Source organism: Podarcis bocagei (assembly GCF_964188305.1).
Source record: "Podarcis bocagei genome assembly, chromosome: 5".
Taxonomy (NCBI): domain Eukaryota; kingdom Metazoa; phylum Chordata; class Lepidosauria; order Squamata; family Lacertidae; genus Podarcis; species Podarcis bocagei.
The window spans coordinates 14,915,561-14,943,432 of record NC_138129.1 but is presented as its reverse complement, the minus strand read 5'-3'; the positions used below and the strand labels follow the sequence as shown (position 1 = coordinate 14,943,432).

Here is a 27,872-nt window from a genome sequence, read left to right as displayed (position 1 = left end):
GGTGGCGCCCTCCCTGTGGAACGCCCTCCCATCAGATGTCAAGGAAATAAACAACTACCTGACTTTTAGAAAATGTCTGAAGGCAGCCCTATTTAGGGAAGTTTTTAATGTTTGATGTTTTATCGTGTTTTTAATATTCTGTTGGGAGCTGCCCAGAGAGGCTGAGGAGGCCTGGCCAGATGGGTGGGGTATTATTATTATTATTATTATTATTATTATTATTATTATTATTATTAATCTTCCAGCAGGTACTCAAGAGCTTGCCTTTCAGCACACCCCTGCTCCTCTCTTTGCACGGACTGCACACCCCTTTTCTTACCACAACACTGCCTCGACAAGCATGCTCCTGAAAGTGTGTGTCAAACAAGCCTGGAATGAGCAATGTCGGAGGCGTTTACACCTGCCTCTCTCTTCTGAAGGTTTTAATTGCACATGGGAGATTAAGTTCTCAGGTCTTCACAGCAAACAGCTGCTATGTGACACCTCTGCTCTGTGTAAACAGCCAGAATCTCTTTTCAATGCTGCAGGCAAGAATGCCGCTCCTCCCATCTAACATTCTGATTTTCGCTTATTTATTTAGCGCCTGCGAAGAAAAGACATGGTTGTGATTACTTTGTTCTGGGGCTTGAGATGCTTTTCTGATTGGCAGCCACAATAAAGTGCAGTTGCGTGGAATGACACGTGGCTTTATCCCAGGACAACATCCATGGGAGACTCAAGACTTTCAGACATGATACTAACTCTGCCCCTTGTCACTGGGGTTGAAGTAAGTTTTTTGTGCCAGTCCCGACTCCCGTCTGTCCAGGGAATTTCATTTCACTTTTTACTTGTATACTGCCTTTCTAAATTACTATACACAAGGCGGTTTACAGCAGCAAAATACAATTGTACCTTGGTTGTCGAACGCCCTGGAACTTGGATGTTTTGGCTCCCGAACGCCGCATGTTCCGGTTTGCGAACATTCTTTTGGAACCCGAACGTCTGCTTCTGTGGCTTTTGATTGGCTGCAGGAGCTTCCAACGGAATATAATAGTACACGGTAAAATTTTGTGTTGGAAAATAATAAACAGAAATTCATTCTTAATGATTACAATAATGGTAAGGGGAAGAGCACCATCTTGACCTTCACTTCAGCTAGCAAAATGTCTTCAGCCAGCCCTGCTGTTCATAGAACTAGAGACCAATCCTCAGTTTGTTTAATCTCTTCATGGCTTCCCCTGGAGAATCCTGGGAACTGATCTTTGTAAAGGGTGCTGGGAGTTGTTAGACCAATATTCCTCTCACAGCACTACAATTTCTAGAGTGGTTTATCCATCAGTCCCTCTTCAAAGAGAACTCTTGAGAATTACAGCCCTGCAAGAGTGCTCCTAACAACTCTTGACAACTTTGGCAAACTACAATTCCCAAGATTTTTTGGAAGATGGCATGGCTGTATAAAGTGGTATGAAATTGCTTTAAAAGTTTGACTCCACATACACACAATGTTAACCACAATCCATATCGATCCTGTAGCTTCTTGAGTTTTTTCTCTCAAACCAGCAGTGATGCTTTCAGTTGATGGTCAAGAGGGAGAAGCCTGAATTCTTGAACCACAGAAGTATTTATCATGCCATTCTTTCCCCCCATTACTCAGAGACACACAAATCATTGCCACTTAACCTGTGGACAGGAAAAGATCATATTTTCCACCCTGGTCTAGAAACGAGTGTCGCCATATTGGCAGACAAATCCTTCACTTAATGTCACCTCTCACCTCGTAAGTCAGATGACACAATATAGTGCAATCGGCAGTGACCATTTAGGTTGGCCAAAGTCAACCACCGCCTGCCCTACATCCAACTCGCAGCCAAATCATTAATGGCAAGATAATATTAGAATATGGATATGAAACCCTTGGCCTACAGGGAGAGGTTAGGGTGGCTTGTTTACTTCTGCCTGAAATTCTGCCAGCCCAAATTAGCACACATCCAATTGTGGAAACAAAGCAAAACTTACAGCTGCTTCGGTTGAGAATCAAGGAGATGGGAGGAAATGGGGGTACGGGGGACGGACCACTTGAAAGCTTGCCCCAGGCATTTCTCCTGATGTGTGATGGCTCCCACAAGTCATACATTCTAGAGGGTGACCATGTGCCCTACATTACAGTGGACAGGCCTCTTTTGGAAGGCTGCCCAGTCTTAAGTCCAATTTTAAAATAAAGAACCCTGCGAAAGGAGAGCAGGAGGGGCCTCAAAGTTGCCCAACAATGGTTATACCTGCAGCTGGACAACAGACCGAGCAGTTAGGTACCCAAAAGTCACCTGGACACACTCTTCCCTACTATGGTGAAATGCACTGTGTTTCTACTTAAATTACGACAATTATTTCTAAATCAGAAAAGGGAAATGATATGCAGATCCTGCCCCCTCTTTTCGGTAATGCATTTCTTCTTTCTTTCGGTGATATGCAAGTGCTGATCCAAGGGAAACCAGGCTTTCCGATTGTCACTATTTCGGGGTGGGATCCAAATTGCATACCACCAAATTCAGGTTAAGCAATAATAGTTGATTTGAGAAGTCTTGCACAACAAACCCTCAAAGATCAGGCTTTTCTCAAGAAGGAAAGCGACAGGAAAATGTGAGATAACTCTTGCTTTGGAGCAACATCATCTAACCTCCCTGCAAACAATCTGTATGGATGCTTGTTAAATAGCCAACACCGTCTAATCTCCCTGCAAACGACTCAGGAAGAGTGATCAGTAAACAGGTGGTGCAGAAGAGAGCAGAAAAACCTAATGAGGCGGCCACAGTATCTTTAAACCTCACTCTTGCATCCTGCACCCTCCTGTTTCATTTCTGGAAATGTGGTTTGCTTTTTAAGTTCAGAGCGGCTGCATTCAAAGCAGGAATCTCCTGCAGACAGAGGGAGTTTTGGCATTCTGCTTTCTTCAGCCAGAGCAGCCTCTTGGCACCTGACTTCAATCAGTCATAACAAGCACTTTTTTAAAGCATCCCCTCCCAACGTGCTCTGGTTCCCTTTAATGCGCAGTGACATCATGTAACTAATTAATCCCTGATCTTTCTAGCTACTAGGCTCCTCTCAGACAAGTCAGATATGCAATTATGCAAAGCTGCATCTTGGCAGGAGAGACCCAGCTGGAGAGGGGAATGTTGAGAGACACACGAGGCTGTCTAACGCGCAGACCCAACCGGCCCAACATTCTGCAAACACAGGAGTCCTGTTCATATTTTTATTTAAAATCCCTCCCTGCAGAGGGGAAGGGTTGCGGAGAAGTCCAGTTGCACCAGGAAGTGATCTGACCATGGCACTTATTTTGTTTCACTTTCACTTAGTGTCAGATCACCCACGTCACTAGAGGTAAACACCAGGTCTAAGGCATGTCCGTGACTATGAGTTGGGCCAAACTTATTCAGGGACAGCCCCATGGAGGCCATGCTTTCCACGAAGTCCCGAGTGGCCCCTTGTAAGGTCGTGTCGGCATGGATGTTAAAATCCCCTAGGACAACCAAGCTAGGTGTCTCCAGGAGAACATCCACCACGACCTGAAGCAGCTCGGGCAGGGAATCCTTGGTGCAGCAGGGAGGTCGGTACACCAAAAGGAATCCTGTACTGCCCCTATTGCCCAACCTCCAGAACATGCACTCAGAGAACTGGGTCTTCCCAGCAGGACGCCTGATGCAAGCTAGTGACTTCCTAAAAATCACTGTAACCCCCCCTCTGCGCCCACATGTCCTGGTTTGCTGTGCGTAAGAGAAACCTGGTGGACAAGCAGCAGCTAAGACAGGCCCATCTACTTCACCCAACCAAGTCTCTGTTATACATGCCAGGTCAAGTCCTCCATCCACGATCAAGTCATGGATGGCAGTGGTCTTATGAATCATTGACCTAGCATTACACAGCAACACCTTCAGGTCATGTGGGTTTCCCTTGTTGATTCCAATATCCATCCGGTCAAGACCAGACCCGGAGGCAGGGATAGTCTTCAGACAACGACTAAACCTGCCTCCTAAGTAATGACATGGTACACAAAGAAGGGCCTTTGATGATGGATGGCGAGTCTGGGCTGGTTTACATGGGGAGAGGTTGACTGAACGGGCTAGGTAGGGATCGGGAACCCCAAGCCCTCACAGAGCTACACTTCCCCGAGTTTCCCGTGAAGAAGGATTGATGGTTAATCCAGTCTGAGAATTGTAGCGATGGGAGGAGAAAGGAGGTCTCCTAAGAACTCTCAGTGCCCCGAACAAACTACAGGTTCCAGGATTCTTCGTTAGGGAAGCCATGACTGTTTAAAGCAGTACCATAGTGCTTTAAAGGAATGTGCGAACGTGGCCTTGATTTTCTCACCCTGGCTACCTCACCCCGAATTTCTGAAGCTGTGACAGAATCTTGACTAAACCCTGCCATTAATAATATTTTTATTGCAGCCATTCACTCTGCTGTCCGCCATATTTTACTCAAGTTTACCTCATTTTGGCTGGGATCCTATATACACCAGCAGCGGGGGTCGTGCGGCCTTCCAGCTCCCCTCAGCCCCAGCCAGCATAGCCTGTGGTCAGGAAAGGTGGGAGTTATGATCCAAGGACATCTGGAAAGCCACAGGTTCCCCACGGCCGCTCTATACACTTATCTGGAGGGGAAGCTCCATCTAATTCAATGGAGCTTTCTTTTGAGCAGGCCTGCATAAGGAGGTCACACTGTTTCTTACTTTCCCCTCTTGTATAGCTAACTCAAGTCTGTATAAATATGTTTCGGATTTTAGTTCCTACTACGCAAGTTAAACCCTGTTGAAAATCAATTCATCACGTTAGGCAGGAATGAGAATATTGGTGATGCACCAGACAAATGAATCTGTTAGGCTTACTATAAAAAGCTTGCAGACCAAACAAGTTGGAGAGCTACTTTTGCCTGCCCCCTGCTGCTCACAGGGGGAAGTGCCACCAATCAGCGGCCCTTTTTTTTCCATCGCTCTCCCCTGAAGATGATTAATGATGAAATGATATTTAATATAAAGCAGAGTCAGGCTATTTCTTTCCACTAAAGTTCCAAGAAGAAAATATACATTATGCAGTGTTTCTGAACCTTAAAAATATCTTTGTTATTTCACTGGTTATTTTTACTTTTAAATGCGCAATGGCTATTAATTTCTTTGGAAAGACATCTTTAAAGCAGTTGTTGCTCAAGTGCCTGAAAAGAGATCCTTCCTCGATTAGAGCTGTTATTGCTGGAAAGAACATCAGACCACATTCGAGTGCATTAACTGCTTTATGAATCAACTTGTTTCATTTAGCTGGCAGGGAGAAACATTCAGATGCAGAGAGATAAATCTTCTGAGAGAACGCGGATGTCAGAGTTATTAATTAAGACAGCAGGATCAAAGGAAGCAAACGGAGGAAGCACAGGAGTTTAAGCCTATTCTTCTCACTGACGCAAACATTATAACTTCACTGGAAACTGGCCTACCCTTCCTGCTTAAAATTCATCACTTACATCCAGCTACGTGTCATTGAAGCTGGGAAGCTAGCATTCATGCCTTTGCACCCTCAAAGCTAGACTACTGCATCTGCCCCACATGGGACTGCCCTCTGTGACTGTTCCAAAGGCAGAGACTTGGCAGCCTGTCTCCTAGCATGGGTGACTTGCTCTTTCAAGTTACAATTCATGGTGCTAGCATTAGCCTAAAAAGCCCTAAAATGCTTTGGCCATGGTGTGTGTTAGAAACTGCTGCAACCCTTATGCAGAAAGACGCATGTACCAGTACAGTGGTACCTCGGGTTAAGAACTTAATTCATTCTGGAGGTCCGTTCTTAACCTGAAACTGTTCTTAACCTGAAGCACCACTTTAGCTAATGGGGCCTCCTGCTGCTGCCGCGCCGCCGGAGCACAATTTCTGTTCTCATCTTGAAGCAAAGTTCTTAACCCAAGGTACTATTTCTGGGTTAGCGGAGTCTGTAACCTGAAGCGTCTGTAACCCGAGGTCCCACTGTAAAATCATAGTACAGTGTTTAAAAACAAATGAAAACCACAAGTAAGAGAGTTAAAGCACAACTTGCTTCAAAGGACTGCTGAAAAAGAAAGGTCTTTGTCAACAGAGAGGAAGCCTCAGCTCTGCAGGGAGCTCCACAAAATTGGGCCGACACTACTGCTTGTATGGCTCTTGTCGGAGACAATCTGTGCTTGTCCCCCAACCCAACAGCAGCATTTTGCACGCACACACCCAGAGCTTCCCCAGCAGACCCAAGGGTAGCTGCCCCACACAGAGCCGCAGATCACATCAATCTGATGTGCCTGGTGAGGTTAAGTCAACGCATGCTAAGCAACATGCAAGCCACAATCTTCTCTCTGGTTTTTATATAGCCTCCCAGAATGTGTGTTGTTAATACTGAGGCTTGTGTTCTCTACTCATTATTGCATAGCACCATCTACAGTCATGTCTATGCTGCAAACAAGCCAAAGGACGACAGACTTGTGAAGTAACGGGGCATACATACATACAAACACACACAGAAGACTTTTTTGTGACAGTACTTGTACTCTTCTTTTGCTGCTGGTCGGGCAGCCATTTTGTGCTGGTTCCCGCGACATTTTTATCAGCGTATGTGTTCCAGCACCTCTCTTTTTTTAATCAAACCAGCAGCATATATGCATTTATTCTGGCCTGCAGTTGCCTGGCAGCATCTTAAAAAGCAGAGACATCACCTTGCCAATAAAGGTCCATATAGTTAAAGCTATGGTTTTCCCAGTAGTGATGTATGGAAGTGAGAGCTGGACCATAAAGAAGGCTGATCGCCGAAGAATTGATGCTTTTGAAGTATGGTGCTGGAGGAGACTCTTGAGAGTCCCATGGACTGCAAGAAGATCAAACCTCTCCATTCTGAAGGAAATCAGCCCTGAGTGCTCACTGGAAGGACAGATCCTGAAGCTGAGGCTCCAGTACTTTGGCCACCTCATGAGAAGAGAAGACTCCCTGGAAAAGACCCTGATGTTGGGAAAGATGGAGGGCACAAGGAGAAGGGGACGACAGAGGACGAGATGGTTGGACAGTGTTCTCGAAGCTACCAGCATGAGTTTGACCAAACTGCGGGAGACAGTGGAAGACAGGAGTGCCTGGCGTGCTCTGGTCCATGGGGTCACAAAGAGTCGGACATGACTAAACGACTAAACAACAACAACAACATAGTTGCCTAGCCCTAAAGAACTACAGCAGGGATCGCCGACCCAGCACCCAAGGGTACCATGGCTGCAAACACCTTCTTTGGGCACCAACGAACTATGTTTGGGACTAATCAAAGAGGCAAAAATATCCCAGGAGCCATAATTCCCAGCTTTCATTTAAAAACAAAAACGTTTCTAGCATTTCTGGAATCTTGTGAAATGAAACATACATATACTGTATACCATTCCGCTCAAAAAAAATTTTTTGAGAAATTAGCCAGCTCCACTCTCTCCATGCCCCTCTCCACCCCACCCCACCTCTGTGCCTGAAAAATTCCTGCAGGTGCCCACATATTTGAAAGAGGGGGATGTGCACTTTTGAGAGAGATATGAATTTGTTATCTCTCTGTGTGTGTGGTTTGTGAGATGCACTTGGACTGAGAAAGACAAAGAGATGTATATTTAAAGTGTGTGTGAGAGAGAGTGCATGAGGGGATGCATGCATGTACGTGTCTGGTGTGGTCACTTTGTATATTTTCCGTGGTACTGGATATTGTTCCCTGTTGTTATTAAGCTGCAACAGCATCGCTGTGTGTTCATGTGAGAAAGAAATGGGGGCACCTCAGCAATGATTTATTTTTTTATTTCTTATTTATTTGTCACTCAGCCCAGCCTTCATGTGTCATGATACCAACTCAGGTGTGTCGTATCCCGTTACCTGCCTTTGAAGACAGAATGGCCACTACCAGTAGAAGTATTTAGAAAGACAAGCAGCCCTGCTTCAGCCCTGCAGTTCTCACCATCGCTTTCTGTGGGGTGGTCTTGACAAAATCTCTCCTGGCTTCAGACCTAGAGACAATGAATAGGAAAGGCTCTCCATCAGCATCACCACAGACTTCATAATAATTTAATAATGTTCTTATTTATACCCTGCCCATCTTCCACTAAACTCAGCCTGCCAACTTCCATGGGTTTCATCACGCACGTGCACAACCCCTTTTCACCTTTTACGCGTCACGTGCAAGCATATGCAAGCACCATTTCTCCTTGGCCACATTCGAAACCTCTTGTTCACAAACAAGCAGCAGTCAACATCCATGAAGGTCACCAGTGGGGCCACATTTGCTCCCCCATTCATTTACATTCATGTCCCCAGATTCAGTCCACAAACATCCACCAGTTCCTATTGACCGGCTTTTCTGAAGGTGAACTGGAACCCGCTTGCACCACCTTGCTGCGGGCATTGCACTGGGGAGACCTCCACCAACTTCCACCCACCAACATCTGCCCAGCTTCCATAAGTTCCACCACTAGACTTCAGCCAGCTTCCGACCATAGCAACCCCTCCACACAAGGGACTCCACTCATCTTTAGTCCAACCCGCTGCAATACAGGAATATTATTATTATTATTATTTATTGAATTTATACACCGCCCTATATCCGGAGTTCACGGGTCTCGAACTTACGACCCTCACATTAAAGAGTCTCACCCTCTGCCGGCTGCGCCATCCGCAACCCTCACGCCGACTTCTCGCCCCACGCGTCGCCTAGCCGGCTTACCTGACGAAAAAAAATCGGGAACCGGAAGTTTCGCTTGCTAACCATTACGACCGCGAGCTCTTTGGCCGGCGCCGCTCCCCCGCTCTCCCTCCTTCCCCGCCTACCTCAGGAGCCCGGCGCGCGGCCGGAACTTTCGAGCGCCGCTTCCTGGAGGCGCGGGGGAAGCGTGTCCCCGTTGCACGATGCGGAAGTGAGCCGCGGCTGGCGGCGGGGTTACAGCGGGGTTCCATCCGGGTCCGGCTAGGGAAACGATGTGGGGGGCTGGAGGGGGCCGGGGCTAGGATCCTTCCCCGTTCCTGGCGGGGGGTGGGGAGAGGAAGAGCCTTCCGGGGGCTGGTCCTGTGTCCGCCCCGGGCGAGGCTGGGCGTGAGGCGCCCTTTGGGCGGGTGGGATTCCGGGGGGGGGGGCGACCCCAGGAAAGGTGACCCTCAGCAAGACTAGGGTGGGGGTCGGGGTCCCCATGAGGGGAAGCAAGGTGGGCTCCTCCTCGGAGATTTGCAGGTGCCCCGAGGAAACCGAGTGAAGGGCTTTGAGTCCCGGGAGCGTTTCAAGCTCTCCGCCCCCGCAGGATTTTGAATGGGCTCCGTCCTGAGGGGAAGCTAGGAGAGGGCCGGAGTTGGGATCGGGGCCCCTGAGGAGCCTATAGGGCCCAGTGGATAGGTTCCCCCCCCCGGGTGTGCGCGTGGTGTTTTCCCCCTAGTGGGGTTTAGAAAGCCATGGCCACCCGGCGTTTAACAGACGCCTTCTTGTTGTTGCGGAACAACGCGATCCAAAGCCGGCAGCTGCTGGCCGAGCAAGTGAGTAGTTACGGCTCCTCCAGCCCTCTGACTTCACGTAGCATGGCTGCTGCGGTGAGTCTCCCTTCGTCCTACTGTATCCCACATTTCGCTGTTTCTTAAGTGCCAGCTGCGTTGTAGGGCTGTCAGACAGCAAGCATGCCATCCTTGTGTCTTCTTTCCCCCTTTCCTCAACCTCTCTTACTCGCCTGTATCCTCTATATGTATATAAAAAAATGTGTTTGCTCCCCCGCTCCCAGTTCAATGTCCACTGTTAGGATTTGCATTCATTGAGGGGCACTCTGGCTTTTAAGGAACTACCCTGTTCCGAAACTGGTGTGCTTGCATTAAAAACAACTGTTGTAGCAAAGGGAGTTTTCTAATGGTAGGTCGGTTAACGCCTTGCAAGCAGAAAAAATAGGTTTGCTCCCAGTGTATGTTCAGCAAGGAACTGCAGCCAGTCACAGCTAGTCAATTTTTATTGTGCATTTAGATGCAGAAGTGAATGTTTTTCTTTCCCTGTTTTCCTGTCAAATTGCAGACTTCGAACATGTCTGATTTTACTTAAGTCTTTAAGAGTTTTGAAAGCTTCATATGGGATTATTTGACATGGCAGCCTCCAATTTCTTTTGTTTTGCTAATGTTCTTGGAAGATGTCCAGTTGAATAATTTTTATTTTGTCCTGGGCACACATAGAATTCCCCAACATTTGACCCAGGCATCCAAGTTCTGGGCATCCAACTCTGCAGTGTTCCCCTTGAGTACTGTACATTATTTTTCTCATAATAAGGAGTATGGCAATCATTCACTTATGGGGGGAAATAAAGTTGTGCACTTGGATACTCTGCTGGGATTCCCGTTCTGTGTCTCAGCTATTTTTGTTCCATGGAAATCTAAGAGAATTAACAATTAAGCTAGCCCCTTTCTGCAGTCCCTCCTTCTGCAAAGTACTGCCTGAATTGTTTCTTGTCACTTGAACTGATTTAGATAGATAAATGTGGCAATTAAAAGTGGGTGTAGCCTTGAATCTCCCAATACATGCCTATGCTTTCTTTTGATCTGCTGAGTGTTCTTGAGCAAGTTACTCTGGTTCAATGTCCTGTTCTGTTAAAGGGGAAAGAGTATCCTTGCTGTTTTTCTAAAGCACTCTGAAGTTGAACAGACAACCTATTAAAAAAACCAATTGCTATAATATATCCCAATATCCATTTCTTTTCTTTTTTGTGTGTCAACTTTCCCTTCTCCATCTTTATGTTACAATTAATTTGGTAAAATGTGATAGGAAGATATTCCTAGATGCCAGAATAAAATCATTTATTTTAGTCTGAATCAAATTTTTAGGCACCAACTTGGTGCTGAAATTAGGATAGGTTAGGGATTTTGCTCCTCATAAGTACACATGCCACTATAATGTCTGTCTGTCTGTCTGTCTTTTTCCCCCCTCTGTGTGTGTGTGTTTTCATATCAGTCACCTCTCTGTCTATTGATTTTGCTTACTTTTCAGCTTACTGCTACACTATTGTGCTTCATTATTACACCACTACCATTCCGTTCAGAAAACATTAAATTGTTGCCTTCTCCTCTTTCTCCTAATTGTATTCTCCTTTAGTGAGTGAAAAATAAGCTTAATTTACACTGATCTCTGAGGCACTAGTGCAAGGAACAGTATCTTGTATTGTTCTGTTTTGTGCTATGCAACTGCTGAGTGTTCAGCTGGTGTGCAAGTGTTTCTCTACACGTTGAAAATTAGTTGAAAACTGCATGCAGGTTCTATGTTGTTAGACTATTACCTAGTTACAGTGCAGTCCTTCCTATGCATGCCCACTCAAAAGTAAGTCCCAGTGAGTTCAGTAGGACTTGCTCCCAGGAAAGTGGGTATAGGATTGCAGTCATAGTTTTTTGTTGTCCTCCAGCTCTGTTTTTGTTAGGCCAGAGATAAAATGTATCCTCATGCTAGAAATGTCTTTAAAAGAAAACACCAGTACAGTAATTTATACCTTTAAACAATACTTTGAAGTACAGGCAAATTGACATCTTAGCAGCTGATTTGCACAAAATTATATAGGCTTCTTCAGACATTTAGAGACTCTTGTAATTTAAAAGAAACTGTCTATTGTGGGTTTGGATAGATAATAAAAGATCCTAATTACCATTTCCCTGGTGCTCAAGTACTTTTGTGTACATAACTGCTATGTTGTACCACATGGGAATGCTTTATTTTGAAGGCTGTATGTTAGAATGGGGGGAAACTGCCTGATTCCTATGTAATTTATTACAGCCAATGTAAAAAAGTTGATTAACTTGGTTATTACTAAATTCTTTTGGCAGCCCCTCTTAAGAGTTTTAAGCCCTCTTATAATGTCTCTTCCTTTCTACCTGAAGAAGAGACCCCCCCCCCCATTTTTGCAATGCACTTCGCCCAAGTGGTCATAATTGGACTCCTGCTCCTATCAGATCATGTTAATGTTGATTTGCATGCTGCTTTTTAAGCCAAAGGCTGGTAGCTGATAAGATAAGAAAAACACATAATGCAACAAAATAAAAGTCAATCACAATTAATGCTCGGTAGTTAAGGAGCTGGTAAATATATAACAGTTGGAATAATGGAACTCTGATGAAAAGGAATGAATAATTATTTGTTAAATAGAGAGACGTAAGGGAGCCTTTCCAAAACCTGTTGGCTACTGTGAAGAAGCCCCTGTCCATGTACTCACCAAATTAACCTCAGATAATGGTGAGGCACAGAGACTTCTTGGAAGGTCTTAACAACCATACAGTATCATAAGGAAGTAAGCGTTCAGATAATCTGGGACTGGGATGAGCAATACCAAACCTTTCTGTGGGGAATTTGGATTGAGCAGAGGTGCAGAAAGGTTAAGCATCCTGTCTCCTATTGAGACTCCATTTTAGGAGACCTTCATCCTCTTTGTTCCCACTTTTCCACGTTTAACCAGGGTGGCTGCAGTAGGTAGATTGCTATACGCGTCTCGTTTGACTGTCTACCGTGGGCAGCTGTGTCTCTCGCAGGCATTACTGAAATCACATTATCAGAAAACTATAAAATGTCTGTGAATTCCAGGGCCCTTCTAAAAAGGAGGAAGAATGAATGAATGAACGAGCCACAAGCTAAAAGCCATATTGTATGGCATGTGGTCTGTTTCATTCACACTGGAGAAGAGAGTCCAGTTCCCTGAGGCTGACCATGCTAGATGGATGTTGTTGAACAGATTGCAGCTCCTGCTTTATCCACCCACACCCTAAAAGTTTTGATATTGGAGTGGATCAAGATCTACTTCCCATGTTATACATATCCTATGTGAAAGCACATCTGTGTAGCATGGCATCCATAGATCATCATGTCTGACAATCACACTTGTGTGCATTTTGCACATGCAGTGGAAGGAGTTGGCCAATCATAGCTTCCTTACATGTGTGCCTGTTGTCAAGCTTGATGATCTACAGATGGGTTTCTACTTCTCGACACACATGTTTTCCGGGTAGCTTGTAAAGTATCACTTCCCAACCTTGGGCCCCCAGGTGTTGTTCTACAATCCCTGTCATCTCTGACTGCTGGCTCTGCTGGCTAGGGATGATGGGATTTGTAGTCCAACAACATCTGGGGGCACAAGGTTGAGAAGGCTGCTCTAAAGAAAGAGGCAAATTGCTGGTTATTGGGGAAATACATGCGGTCTCTTCTCTGCTGCAGTTTTCAGCATGTGCCATTGTGGGATGCTGTAATAGAAGTTTCAAAGGCCGTTTTGTTCTCGGGGAGTGCAACACTGCATGCACATTAAAAGATCAAGTTATATATATTTAAAAACTTGAGTCCAGATCCTGGAACATTTGCCATTGGTGTTTGAAATTGCATGTGGAATAATCACTATTAAAAACACAGTATGAAAAGTTTTCTTCTTTTAAAAAGACAGTCACTATTAATATGAATAAAATATCCCTGTATGAACAGTTCTTTAACTCTGTGTTAAACCAAGGGCTCAATTGACATTTCCATATTCCTTACTGTAAAATAAGCAGATTTTTTCTGGCTGGTAACCAACACAAACCAGATCAGTTGTGTTCTGTATTCATTTCCTATTTAAAGATAGAAAATCCATCTATCTTTAAAAAGGCCTGCAGTAAATACATCTTTTGCATTAATGCACTTTCTGTATGAATAGGCAGTTCTTCAGGCTTAAATTTCAACTCTTCCCATTCCATTGACTCAACTGTGTAAATAGTTTGCTTTGTAACCAGCAACTTGTGAAATCAAATTTATACCATTTTAAATTAATTTTGTTTCCAATGGCAAAGGTCACATCTGGCAGGGTAGTTCCAATGTGCTTTACTTTGGCACTGCCCTGCCATTTCTTCCCAATTGTTTGTCCAGATTATAATTGTAATTTCATGGGCATCTGCAGTTTTAATTCTGCTTTGTAAAGTCTCAAGCTAATAATAGTAAGTAATAATAATAATAATAATAAGTAAGTGCCTGGTCAAATGCAGGTTCTTTCCAAAAGGGTAATAGAATAAAAATGGTTAGTTAAGTATAAAAGAGCATCATATTTGCAAACAGTGTGCTAATGTGGGTAGAAAATAAATGTTGTTTTAGGCCCTGGTTCAAATAATGTCAAAGCCAGCTGTTGTTCCTTTGCTCAGTTTGAACTAAGTAAGAGGAACTTACCACCTGTGGGTGCACAGGAGGGGCAGGAAATGAGAGTTGTCCAGCGGGTCGGATCCTTATCTCCCCAATCCATCACATGCCAAATTTGGCAGGTGGGCAGTGCTACCCATCCATCAATCACCTGATGTCACAGTGACATCAGTGGATAGGTGCTTGAAGTCCCCCTTTTTTCAGGATTCCAGAGTGTCACACAGGACTTGCTTGATCAGCTGGTCACTGCAAAGCACTGAGCAGGGCTCTGAGCAAGGGCTTGCAATACAGAAGAAGCCTGCCTGTCTCTTGTTGGTTATATTCCTAACAGAAATGCCCACCCTGCATTCTTTTCCTTTTGTAAATGCTGTTGTCTGTTCCTGTTGTGAGTTTACAGTCGTACCTCGGAAGTCAAACAGAATCCGTTCTGGAAGTCCGTTCGACTTCCGAAATGTTCGACTTCCAAAGCGCGGCTTCTGCAACCAATTGGAAGCCGCAGAAGCCCCGTCAGACATTTGGCTTCCAAAAGAACGTTTGAAAACTGGAACACTCACTTCCAGTTTTCGATCGTTCGGGAGCCAGAACGTTCGACTCCCAAGGCACTCGGAAGCCGAGGTACAGCTGTATATTTAAATCCTTCTGAATAGCCAAACTTGGTGATATGACCAGCCTTTTAACCTGACTGTAACACTTTATTTCTAAAGCTAGACATGCTGACAAATATATATATATATGCAAAGATAAAAATCCCTGACTGTAGTTCAGCCTCTCACAGCCCTTGTGCCCCCCCAAGTGCTGACTGTGGCTGATGGTAGTTGTAGAGCAAAATACAAGGTTGGGGAAGGCTGCTATAGTTCATTGGGATAAAATTCACGGCCGAAATGCACTAGCCAACTTCTAATTCACTAGCCAAATGCAGGATGCATTTGTTTACAGATAGCCATTAATAACGTATTTTTAAAAAGTAAAATACTGTTAGAAAGCTGGGATGTACCCAAAGTCCATGGCTAAAGAGGTTCCTTTGCCCAACGCCTGCTATTTCACTTGCTCCTGGCCAAGGCACTTGCCTTTAAACATGTGCCAAACATATCTTTCTAATGGGCTTTCCAGGTTCCAACCCAGAGAATTCTTTTCCTCTTTCATTCTCCTTATGCCGTGGGGTGGGGTGTTATCACCACACCTTCAGTTTTGTCCTATCACGCACACCCTTCCTTAGCTGCTGCAAGGCAAGGTTGAGGCCTCCCTGGGCTTAGCAGGTGAGGAAGACTGAGCATAGCACTAAGCTGGAGATGCAGGACGGCCTGTGTCAAATGTAAACGGAATTTTCCAGGTTGCAGCCAGTTTTGAACAAACAGTTTATAGCCAAGCAATGTTCTGTGAATAATGCCTGTCTTTCTTGAATGGATTACCCACACATAATTTCTTGAGCCGCCTCTGTTCAGAAATCCAGTCTGAGCTCGGGGGATTTTTACAAGCAAGGAGGCTGCATAGGCACAAGCCTGTTCATTGAAATGTTTCTCTGTGCATAATGCTCAGTGGGTTCCCTTCAGCTACCATCTCATGGCTGCTAAATGTTACCACTGCCATGCCCGGTAACCACAGTTTGCAATTAATTAAATTGGAATGTGTAGATACCCCCCCCAAACACTCAGATTCTGTGACTTAGAGTAGAATACACGACTGTCGTTACCAATCGCAGTTTGCACTGTACCTGCGTTCTAACCTGCTGTCAGAGCTGCTTCAAGATCCTAGCTCACAGAGGATCACGCTAGCCAGCGGTCATTAAGTAAAAGTCTTTATTGAATTACAGTTTCCATTCTCACGCTGCTGTCTGCAACTCTACGTCTACTAGCTAGATCGGCGAGGCTCCGTCTGAGTCTCCGCCCCGTGCGCACCAACTTAATATCCTAGCCTTGCTCCACCTTTTCCTCCTGACTGTCCTCCTCTGGGTCCCTCTACCCCCCGGGGCTTCTTCCTTCCGGGATTCTTCTGACGCTGACCCGGACCCTTCTGCCTCCTTGCGCCGGGCTTTAGGACCTGGTTCCCTTTCGGGGCTGCTCACTGCGCCGCCTTCCTCTGCATTTGAACTTGGCGCGCGCGCCCAACCTTCCACTTTCCTCTTAACCGTTTCTTCGCTCCCCGATGGAGGTGTGGCCACTCCTGACTCCTGCCCTCCCTCCTGTGGTGAGCTGCCAGCGCTTCCCCCCTGGCTCCTTTCCTCTTCCCTGCTTCCTGGCGGTGACGCTGGTCCCGATTTCCAGCTGCTCCCCCCTGAGTCTCCTCTGGCTCTATCTTCCTGGGGTGCCTCTCTAGATTCCCCCCTTGCCCTGGCCACTGGTGCTCCTTTCTGTGAATCCTCTGATTCACTGGAAAGACTGGGAGATCTCGGGTCGTCGTCATCACTCATCCTTTCCTCTGTCTCCTCCCCTTCGCTCTCTGTTTCCTCCCTTGCCCGTGCCTCTGCACCTAAACCCCTGACATCCATCCCCCCCTCGAAGCCCCCCAGTCCCCCCTCCCCTCCTTCCGGTGCTGGAGCTGGGGGCTGCTGTTGCAAAGGGACGAACGTCGGATATCGGTCGCTTCCCGTGGCAGGCCTCCATCGGAACTCTTCCGGGTCTTCCTCCCTGCTCTCGTTGACGACAGTCACCTCCTCTTCCATCTCTGTGCCGCCGTGCTCGAAACCAGGGTCGTCCCCGAAAATGTCCATGTCCGTCTCTCCCGCACTTCCTCCAGGTGGCGTTGCTCGGCCAGAACAGTCCAGCCACTTCCTGCGGAACTGCTCCTCCGGCCTATCGTCCCACCAATACGAGGGTTCTGAGACAGATCCCGAGGGTGACCCCTCCGGGGAACGGACGTCTCGTGTCGGTTCCTCGTCCGAGTCGAACCCCCTGAACGTGCTGTCCGAAAGCGTGGGCGTGAAAAGCCAGTCGTCGAAAAAGTCCGCTGGCATAGGTCTATGTGGGAAGAGAGCATGAAACTCGTCTTTGAGCAGAGGTTCGTCTAAAGCGTAGCCCGGCACCCAGCTGTTCGCACTGGCCGGGGTGCCCTCCCTGGCGAGAAAGTATTCTACTCCCTCTTCCCCCCATCTGGAGTCCAAAATCTCCGTGACTTCGTTGATGCGCTCCTCCTGTGCCACTCCCGCGTGCCCCGTTCCTTCTCTGAGCGGACTCGGCGCCGTTCCGGGTTCCTGGAACCTGTGCGGTGCCTTGTAGGGAGTGAGCACCGATCTGTGGAACACCGGATGCATTCTGGAACCCTCCGGAAGCGCCAGCCTGAAAGCCACCGGGTTGACCTGCTCTTCGACTTGGTAGGGCCCCAGTTGTTTATGCCCTAGTTTCTTCTTGGCCAACGACCTGGCCGGCACTGCGTGGGCTGCTAACCAGACCCAGTCTCCCACGTGGAGCTCTTCGCCAACCCTTCTGTGTTTGTCCGCTTGTACCTTGTATGCGTGTTTAGCCAGCTCCAGGTGGCGCCGCAGCTGATCGTGGACTTCCTGCAGCTCCGACGCGAACGCATCTGCTGACTGCGGCTCCCCTTCTCCCCTGCATTCCAGTCCCGGGAAGGTTCTAGGGTGCCGCCCGTTGTTGGCGAAGAACGGCGTGACGCCCGTGGATACGTGCTTCGTGTTGTTGTAGGCAAACTCTGCAAGCGGCAGGTAATCCACCCACGTCGCAGGCTGTTGGTTCGCATAACATCTCAGGTACTGCTGCATGATGGCATTGGCTCGCTCCGCTTGCCCGTTGGTCTGCGGGTGTCTCGCCGACGCCAGATTGATCTTGACGTTTAGGAAGCCCATCAGCTTCTGCCAGAAGTTCGAGATGAACTGCCGCCCGCGGTCGGACAGAATAGACCGTGGCAGACCGTGAACCTTGAACACGTGGTCTATGAACAGTTTGGCGGTTTGCTCTGCCGTGGCCACCTTAGCACACGGAATGAAATGCGCCATCTTGGAGAACAGGTCCACCACCACCAACACTGCCGTCTTGCCCCTTGAGCTGGGCAGATCCGTGACAAAGTCCAGAGCCACCCTTTCCCAAGGTTCGACCGGAGTTTGCAGCGGCTCCAACAGTCCAGCCGGCGGTCTGTGCACCGTCTTTGCCCTCTGGCAAGTGTCACACCTCGCCACGTAGTCTGCGACCTCCCCTCTCATTCCAGGCCACCAGAAATCCCTGGCTACTAATTCCACCGTCTTCTCCTTGCCAAAGTGCCCGGCCGTGGGTGCGTCGTGCAGCTGCTGTAGCACCTTGGCTCGAAGTTCGTCACCCGGCACGTAGATGGCCCCTTTACGGATGAGCAATCCATCTCGTAGCTGGAAACCGTCGGCCGCTGCCTTGCCCCCTCGCACCTCTGCCATCTTCGTTTGTGCGAAGGAGTCCCCCTGCAACGCTCGCCGCACCGCCTCTAGGTCCACGGTCGCCGCGGCGCACGCCCACACTGTCGGTGCAAAGATGTGCATGGCGGCCGCTGGTGTTGCGTCCTCCAGATACTGTGGCTTGCGGGAGAGAGCGTCTGCCATGATGTTGGTGTCCCCCGGGACATACTCTATTCGGAAGTCGAAGTCCGCAAAGAACTCAGCCCAACGTATCTGCCTCTGGTTCAGGAACTGTGCCGTGCGCCAGTGTTCCAGATTCTTGTGGTCCGTGCAAACCTGCACCGTGTGCTTGGCGCCGATCAGAAAGTGCCTCCACGCCTTGAACGCTGCATGAATGGCCAGCAACTCCCTGTCCCATATGGTGTAGTTCTGCTCGGACTTGCTGAGCTTCCTGGAGTAAAACGCTCCCGGCCGCCACACGCCCTGCTGGTCCTTCTGCAGCAGGACCGCCCCCACTGCTCTGTCCGAAGCGTCTGTCTCCACCCTCATCGGCATGCTGGGGTTGACATGAAGCAGCTGCTCTTCCGACGCGAAGAGACGCTTGAGGGCCTGAAAGGACTGCTCCGCCTGCTCTGTCCAGATGAACTTCTTCTTCTTGGAGCTAAGGGTGTCAGTGATGGCCGCCGTCTGCATCGCGAAGCCCTTGATAAACTTGCGATAGAAGTTCGCAAAGCCGACAAACCGTTGGACCTCCTTCCGGTTGCGTGGGCTCTTCCAATCCAACACTGCTCGAACCTTGGCGCTGTCCATGGCGAGCCCCTTGTCAGACAGCTTGTAGCCCAGAAAATCCACCTCCGGCACGTCAAATTGGCACTTCTCCAGCTTGGCGTAGAGTCTGTGTTGCTTTAGCCTGCCCAGCACTTCCTTGACGTGCTTGTCATGTTCTTGCTGCGACTCCGAAAAGATCAGGATGTCATCCAAGAAACAGACGCACGTCTTGTAGAGAAGTCCCGCCAACACGTGATGCATAAATGCTTGAAAAACGTGAGCGCCATTTTGCAGTCCAAAAGGCATAACTCTGTATTCGTAGGTACCCAGTGGCGTGAACATGGCTGTCTTCCACTCATCACCCTCCCGCATGCGAATGAGGTTGTACGCCCCCCGCAGGTCCAACTTGGTGAACACCTTTCCCTTCCGTACCTTCGCCAGGAGGTCGTCGATGCGGGGCATGGGGAAGTCCGACGGCTGGGTCACACTGTTCAAAATCCTGTAATCCACTACGAGTCTTTTTTGGGGCGTGTCTCGCTTCTTAACAAAGAATACAGGACTGCCCCCCGCTGCCTTAGACTCTCGGATGAAACCGCGCTCCAAATTATGATCGATGAAGTCTTTGAGTTCCTGCAGTTCGTCCTCAGACATGGAATACAGCTTCCCTTTAGGCAGCGCCGCCCCCGGCAGCAGGTCAATTTTGCAGTCATATGGTCTGTGAGGGGGTAGCCTGTCCGCCTCCTTCTCGCAGAAAACTTCCAGAAATTCTGCGTACTTGTGGGGAATCGCTTGCAGCGTGCCTAGCAGCAGCTGTGACTCCTCTTCCTCTCCTTCCTGCCTGGGTACGATGCAGTGTTCAGCACAAAAGGAAGAGCCGAAAACCAGCTGCCTCTGGAACCAAGCCATCGTTGGGCTGTGCTTGTCCAGCCAACTCATGCCTAATACAATGGGCGTGTCAGACAGTTGAGTGACGTTGAAGCTGATGACTTCCCTGTGATTTCCAAGTCGCATCACCATTGGTGGCGTCTGCTTCACCACTTGCCCCCCTAGCAGCTCCCTGCCATCCACAGTGACAACCTGCAGGGGCAGTGTGGCCGGCAGCAACTGCACAGCGTGCCTGTCGACAAATTCCTGCCCTATAAAGTCCGCGTTGCTGCCGGAGTCGATGGTGATTGGCACGTCCATGGTGATTCCAGTGGGCAGCTGGAGAGATGCTGTGAGCCTCACTACTGGTTTGGGCGGGAGGGGGTTCACTGGCTGTAAAATCTCTGGGGACTGCGTCACTAACACGTCTGGCTGGGCCCCAGTGCCTCTTCCTCCAGCCAGACATCGTCGTTTCCCTGCTGTGGTCCTCCCTGCTGCGTTGCTGCAGTCACCATTGCTGAGGCTGCAGTAAGCTTGTGGGGCCTCTGGGGACACTCTTTCGCCATATGCCCTGGCTGCTCACAGACGTAACACTTCCTGGTCCCTCTAGGAGGCTTCGCCTTCACTGCTGCCGGTGCTAGGGCTCTGGTTGCTGACTGAGCCCTTGCACCTCCAACCTCCATAGGTTCGGCTCCTCCTCCTGGCGGAGGCGTGGATTGCGCCCGTGCTGCTTCTCTGGGAAAGAAGGAGGGGCCCCCGGCTGGTTCGCGCCCTCCACGTCCTTCGTCCTTGCTCCACGGACGTCCTTCCAGCCTCACCCCCACAGCCAGTGCCCTCTGAACGACCTCCTGGGTGGTTCGGGGTCTCTCCCCCCTCGCTATCTCATCTTTAATCGAGTTGTGCAGTCCCTCCCAAAAGAGGTCTCTTACAGGAGCCGAATCTCTGTCCCATTCCAGGGCGCTGACCAAGGCGAAAAAGCGGGCATGATACTGTCTGACGCTGGCCCTCCCTTGTCTCAGCCCATGCACCTCCTTCCGTGCAAGATCAATGTCAATACTTGATAAGAAACACCCATCCATCGCTTTAATAAAGGCATCCGCATTCTGGAGCGCCGGATCGTTATCTCTCCATAAATTGCGCAACCATGCTTTCGCCTCCCCATGCAGATGGGACATGATGAACCCCACTCTCTCCTGTTCATCTCTAAAGTCTTTATGCAACAGTTGCAGTGCGCACAGTACGTCGGCTCTAAAGTTGGGATACTGTTGCAGGTTCCCATCGAAGTGAGAGAGCAGTCCGCCTGTCCGTCTCGCCAACCCAATTCCCTCCTGCCGGGGTGTTTGCTTTGCCAGTACGTCTAACCTGACCTGGAGATCCCTGCAGGCGGCAGCTGCCTCGTCCTCTCTCTTCCTGGATGCGAGAACCTCGGCGTTCAGTTGTGCCACTGCTTTTCTGAGGTCCTCTATCTGCTGCTCAGCCGTCATGTCTCCTGCCGTTCGTGAGCTCGCTAGTGGGCGCCTGTTTCTCTCCCCTCCTCGAGGCTGCAGATGCCCACAATGTGGAGACGGAGCCTACTGTCAGAGCTGCTTCAAGATCCTAGCTCACAGAGGATCACGCTAGCCAGCGGTCATTAAGTAAAAGTCTTTATTGAATTACAGTTTCCATTCTCACGCTGCTGTCTGCAACTCTACGTCTACTAGCTAGATCGGCGAGGCTCCGTCTGAGTCTCCGCCCCGTGCGCACCAACTTAATATCCTAGCCTTGCTCCACCTTTTCCTCCTGACTGTCCTCCTCTGGGTCCCTCTACCCCCCGGGGCTTCTTCCTTCCGGGATTCTTCTGACGCTGACCCGGACCCTTCTGCCTCCTTGCGCCGGGCTTTAGGACCTGGTTCCCTTTCGGGGCTGCTCACTGCGCCGCCTTCCTCTGCATTTGAACTTGGCGCGCGCGCCCAACCTTCCACTTTCCTCTTAACCGTTTCTTCGCTCCCCGATGGAGGTGTGGCCACTCCTGACTCCTGCCCTCCCTCCTGTGGTGAGCTGCCAGCGCTTCCCCCCTGGCTCCTTTCCTCTTCCCTGCTTCCTGGCGGTGACGCTGGTCCCGATTTCCAGCTGCTCCCCCCTGAGTCTCCTCTGGCTCTATCTTCCTGGGGTGCCTCTCTAGATTCCCCCCTTGCCCTGGCCACTGGTGCTCCTTTCTGTGAATCCTCTGATTCACTGGAAAGACTGGGAGATCTCGGGTCGTCGTCATCACTCATCCTTTCCTCTGTCTCCTCCCCTTCGCTCTCTGTTTCCTCCCTTGCCCGTGCCTCTGCACCTAAACCCCTGACACCTGCGTTTAATTTTTATTTACTTTTTTTTAAGCTAGTTATGTAAGGTTTTAAAAATGTGTATTTTTTTGCAGATCAAGAAAATTGATTTGAAATTATTTGAAAAGGGGAAATATGGACCTATCCACAAAGCTAAATGCTAGTCCACTTAAAAGCTGAAACTACTTTTAGAAGACTGTTTTGTTGCACTGATAAACTGGCAATGTTGATCAATAAAATTCCTTTGTTTCTTCAACTGACTGTACCCTGTGCTCTGTCCTGTTCTTTTGTTTCCCTCTCTTACACTTTTGCTGTCCCTATATGGATGGGGCTGATGGGACCTACAATCCACCACAGGAGCTGGATGAGGTATAGTCCACTTTGTCTAATGCTGCTCTTCTTTCATGGAAAATGTCAAGGGAATGTTCCTTATACCAGTCTAGCTGAGGGCTATCAGACCTGGGTTACTGTAGGGCAGCATGAAAAGCTGCTTTGGTAGTGGGGTGTATCTTTGAGGTTTTGCAGCTAGCTTGCATGCTTTACTTCCATATAACTGAAATGATTCCCCCCCCCCCATGAATGCTGAGGTGGTCAAGCCTACATTCATAGTTAGATTGAATATGGAGAGGAGAGGAGAAAACCCACTGAGTCACAACACCCCCCCCCCACAGAAAAAAAAACCAAGGCACAAATTCATCATAACACTTGACTAATTCAATGAACTGGGCTGCTTTTGGGTCCAATCTGAAGTTGTGATAGGTTTCAAACATAGATTGCCACTGCAGATAGAAAATATCTTGACCATCATATCAAGAAACTTCTAAGGCCAATGGGGGGGGGAAGCTGACCGAGGTTCACTCAGTACATCTTAGGCTGCAGCCCTAAGCACATTTTTTATTAAGTTATTATAATAATATCACTTATTATTTATATGCCTCCCATTTGACTGGGTTGCCCCATTGGACTTAGTAGGACTTGCTTAGGATGGCACAGATAGTCAAATCTATTCTGTTTGTTTCACATCTCTGTCCTGTCAGTGGTCAGGGTGCCTTGCATTTTCTCCTTGCAACAGCTCAGTGAGGTACCTTAGGCTGGAAGAAAGTGACTCGCTCACTCAAGGTCACCCGGTTTGCTTCGTGGATGGGTTTGGAATTAAATTTCCATCTGTGTCTCAACACTTTAGCCAAAGGATAGGGAGCCTGTGACCCTTCAGATGTTGTTGAGCTGCTAGCAGCCAGCAGCTCCATCCACCATGGTAAATGGCCATGGCTGATGAAAGTTGTGGTCCAAAATAACACCTGGAGGACTGCATGCACCCCAGACCTGTTCTGGCCACTGTACAACACTGTATTTGTAAAGATGCCACGTGTGTGCTTTGTCATTTGTTTAGTTAAAAATATAGAATCATAGAATTGTAGAGTTGGAAGTGTCCCTGAGAATCATTTAGTCCAACCCCCTTGCAATGCAGGAATATTGCAGTTGTCAGGCAAGCCTCACAAAGCAGTTTACATTATTCTGTTGAGGAACAATAAGCACAATTTAAAATACTGTAAATGAAGCAGCAAAAACCATTTACAAGGAAAAGAAGCATTTTGAAAGCTGGATCTAGCAGGGTTTTGGGAGGGAGAGGCTGCCTCAGCCAGAATACCAAGAGTGAGATAATGGGCTGAGTTCCAAGGGTTGTTGGTTATTTTTTTGCCTTCTCTCTTGGTATTATTTTCAAGAAAGGACAATGTACTATAGCACCCAAATAAGTTATATCAAAGATCCTTTAAGGCCCAAGGATGTGGGAAACAGGTTTTCTAGGTGTTGGTTTTGCTGCAGGGGAAGAAATAGCATGTGCAGAAGGGTGATGCCTGCACTGTCCCAGGATGTTTTCCGTAAGCATGCTGCTTCATTTTGCGGATCTGCCCCATGGCCTGAGATTCAGCACAACCCAGTCAGAAAACTGTCAACTGCTCCCTTCACCTCCCAGAGATTATACAAGTAGCTGTGGTGCTTCCACTTTGAGATGGGAGCCCTGGCGAGCTCTGGGCAGAACTAACTCATTGTTACTGGCCTCTTTGCAATGCTTACTCTCCCTACCCACCTCCCCAAAGGTAAGTGAAAATATTATTGAGATTAAAAAAAAAAATCCAGGTAAAGATTCCCCAGGGGTTGAGAGCTGCAGACATGCTTAGTCAGGTGTTCACATTTAAATATGTGAAGGGGAAAACAAAATAACACAGGTAGTACCAAGTGTGCCTGAGACTTGACTTGTACATTATTATCTTAGGCTTAGAGTGTTCATTTTTCCTTTGACCCCTCTTCCCAGTGGAGCTCTGAGTCCATTCTTCCATAAAGAGTCACAGCTGCTTGAAGCCATCGCTTCGCTTGTGAAAGGAAAATGTAGAGTAGAAATCACCCCTGTCCCCCCAGCATTCCCTCGATGGTTTCTAAAAGTACAGCATGCAAACAGAGTTTAAAAATAGTGTCCAATTGGTGTTTTCATTTGGGAATGAAAGAAACTCGGAGTCTAGTTTTTGTACAACGTCCCTTAAGTTTTAAGTCTACAAATTGGAAGACACAAGTCTCACTTGGCATTAAAGCTAATGGTGGTGTTGTGAGCTGTGAACTGCACACGGTATCTGCGTTTTGTAAAATCGCTTTCAGCAGCTGAGTTCTGTGAAAATGTTTCCTATACTCCCCTCCCACCAAAATGAGATGTTTCTAATTTACAGTTTTAAAGTGATATGTCGAGCACCCTATTTGCTTGAGGATATCTTAATCCAGCACTTCCTTTAATTTTAAAAGCAAAATTCCCCATCTTTTGTATAGCTTCCTGAAGGAACAATGCCTTTCCATTTGTTGCTTTGCCAGGAGCGACCTACAGCCAGCCATGCCTAGCGAGAGGAAGTAGACAGGATTTAGCTGGAAAGGCAGTGCCTCAGAATTATATCGCAGAGACGGATAGTGAAGTTCTGTTCTTAGGCCTGTTGCTTCTTTAGGAGCTTAAGGTAGGGATTTCCTCTCACCCTCTGCTTCAATTTCCTCCACTATGACTATTTACTGAGGGGACAGAGAATTGGACTTCAGGCCTGCACCATCTCGAAGGCTTGAGGTGGGTTACAAAATGCGCAAATTAGATCAAAGGCATACTTAAAATTCTTGGCTTTAGCCAGGCTAGGTAGAACAATGTAGGCAACACTTACAAAAGATCTTTGATTTGGGGTGGGGAAAGGTGTCCTTAAACTTTGGGGCTGCTTACAAGACAGAGCTGCCAGGACTGTTGCCCACTGGGCATATATCCAAGCAAACCCTCTGCCCACGGTTAGAGAGATGCATATCTTTAGAATGAGGACATAACATCTTTGAAAAGAAAACACCAAGACCAAGCTTTCCTTTTAGTAGCTCCCAGTCTTGGGAGCCCAGGAAGCTGCGTCAGACTACTGGTCCATCCAGCTCAGTATTATCTCTGTCTAGGATAGCAGCTGTCTAGGATAGCAGACCAGGTGCTTTCCCGGATCTACCTGGAAATCAAACCTGGGGCCTTCAAGGAACACAAAGCAGATGCTCTAACCACTGAGATACCAGCCCTTCCCCATGGCAGCCTTCAGAACCTTCTTGAATGTGTTAAGCTTGCATTCCTTTATTACAGAGTACCTATGTATAACCAGGAAGGTGGTACTTAAAAAGAAAACCCAAATCCTTTTTATTTTCCTTTGTTTTGCTTCAGTAGCCCTTTGTGGCATTAAACTGACAATAGGTGGCCACGAGTGGATGTTGCTTAGTTGATGGGACAAGCCTTTCCACCCTTTGAATGCTGTTTCCTCTTTGTCCCATTCTCCTGGCCACCCGCAACTTTTGATTTGGGTAGATCTTTTTTTATATATATAAAAAAGTTGGCTTCTTTTTATGCAGGGTCCTTTACTCAGGAAGGGTAATGTATTGACTGTTTGGGAGTTGATAATTTGCAAAAGCTGTGAATGCGATGGCTGGCTCATAAGAGGTTTAAATGTTTTAAGTACCCGTACAGAGCCAGAATCCTTACTGTAAAGTGGTAGGTTTTCACTGTAACGTCGGAGAACCCTTCCCACACCAATTTGTCTACTGAGAAACCTTTTGCTTGCCTCTGTTAACTGCAGAGGAACAGTTCAGGGGAAAAGGAATATGTCTGAGGTGCACACTTGGTTCATAAAAATGCGGGCCAGGGCTTTTAGGCCTTGCATGAATGGAGAGCGTGTCCAAAAACACACCCAGCTTTTCTCTGTAAATCTGAACTGCAGGGGAATGATCAGTAATGACGGGCAAGGTGGCCAGGGAAGCTTTCTCTGCCATAGCTGGCTTTCTTCTTGGAGAACCACTGCTAAGAGTTCAAGAAGCCTGCGAGTTCCCAGAAACACCTTTGCCTAAAGTTTACTCTGGGTTGTAATCTGATAAACTAACCATTCTTTGTATACTTTCTACAGCTCGCAGATGACCGCATGGCACTGGTGTCGGGGATCAGTTTAGACCCTGAAGCAGCTATCTGTGTAACTAAGAGGCTACCTCCAAAATGGATTGATGGAGTGGAAGAAGTGAGTTTACATGCCATGGGTGCAACTTAACGTGCAGCTGTCTTTCTGGGAAAGCAGCAGTAAAACTTCTTAATATCTGCTTGTTCATTTAATTTATGTATGTATATATATATATATATATATATATATATATATATATATATATATATATGCAGGTTTTGGTGTCTTCGGGTGTCTTCCCGTGTAAGAGTTGGGGTGTCTAGGCGACGTTTCGACGAGGTCTCACTCGTCATCTTCAGGCTGGTGCTTTCGGCTTCTTGTTACTAGAACAGAGCAGGGTCTCAGTGTTTGAGTTCCTATAAATACTGTTGAGGGGGTGTGGTGTATAGCCTCCAACGTTCTGGGCAGAGAGGAAGTTCCCAGGTTAATGTGCCTTTTCTTCTTTTGTTCATTAATTACTTGAGGGATATCTTGAGTGATTACTTGAGTGATATTCTGAGTACCACTTAGGAGGGTCATTAGGTGTGGATTAGTTGCTAAAGCTTTCGTGTCTTGACCTCTTGAGCTTGTGAAAAGTTTTTCTGAGAAGATGGCTGTACTGCACTTAGTTGTGCTCTGGCTTGGCTTCGTGTATAGGGGCGAGCTGTGGTTTTGTGTCCTGTGCCAGCCAGATCTGTGTAGGGATTGCAGGGGGGTGCAGCATCCGGAGGTGCCACTATGGTTTGGCTACTGGATGGTGTCTGTAATTTATCTGTGGAGAGGGTCTGGGTTTGGGTCTGGTGTGGTTGATTGGAGATGGCGTTCTGTGTGCTTCTGGTTCTGGTGTCGGTTTTTGTGGGGAGGGCTAATTTCCAGATGTCTGGCAGGCGGGACGTGTCGTCACGCTTGTTCATGTTGTGAGGGTGTTTCTCTATCTCGATGGCTTCCATGATTATTCTCTTGTGGTGATGTTCCATGTTAAAGAGCAATTTGGAATCTGCAAAATTAA

The 27,872-nt window shown here is 47.8% G+C and overlaps 1 protein-coding gene and 2 long non-coding RNA genes across 5 annotated transcripts in view; 1 reads left to right on the top strand and 2 right to left on the bottom strand.

The window, feature by feature from the left end:
• Positions 1-375: 375 nt before the first annotated feature.
• On the bottom strand, positions 376-1,313 carry LOC308588432. Its single transcript, XR_014008756.1, has 2 exons — positions 892-1,313; positions 376-583 (listed from the first exon to the last, which is right to left on the bottom strand). It is a non-coding gene; the product is annotated as an uncharacterized lncRNA (long non-coding RNA).
• Positions 1,314-1,381: 68 nt separating this feature from the next.
• LOC308588389 lies at positions 1,382-9,016 on the bottom strand. Its single transcript, XR_014008691.1, has 3 exons — positions 8,715-9,016; positions 7,871-8,001; positions 1,382-2,590 (listed from the first exon to the last, which is right to left on the bottom strand). It is a non-coding gene; the product is annotated as an uncharacterized lncRNA (long non-coding RNA).
• A 184-nt stretch (positions 9,017-9,200) lies between these two features.
• STX16 (syntaxin 16) overlaps positions 9,201-27,872 on the top strand; it is a 30,770-nt gene continuing 12,098 nt past the window's right edge. The window contains exons 1-3 of one of the 3 annotated variants that reach the window (XM_081196620.1): positions 9,202-9,511; positions 22,746-22,757; positions 26,837-26,944. In XM_081196620.1, coding sequence (XP_081052746.1) covers positions 9,431-9,511; positions 22,746-22,757; positions 26,837-26,944 — 201 coding nt within the window. In that variant the 5' untranslated portion in view covers positions 9,202-9,430. Of the gene's footprint in view, positions 9,566-22,745; positions 22,758-26,836; positions 26,945-27,872 lie in introns of all 3 variants that reach the window. The other 2 variants (XM_081196619.1, XM_081196621.1) reach the window with 2 other exon arrangements.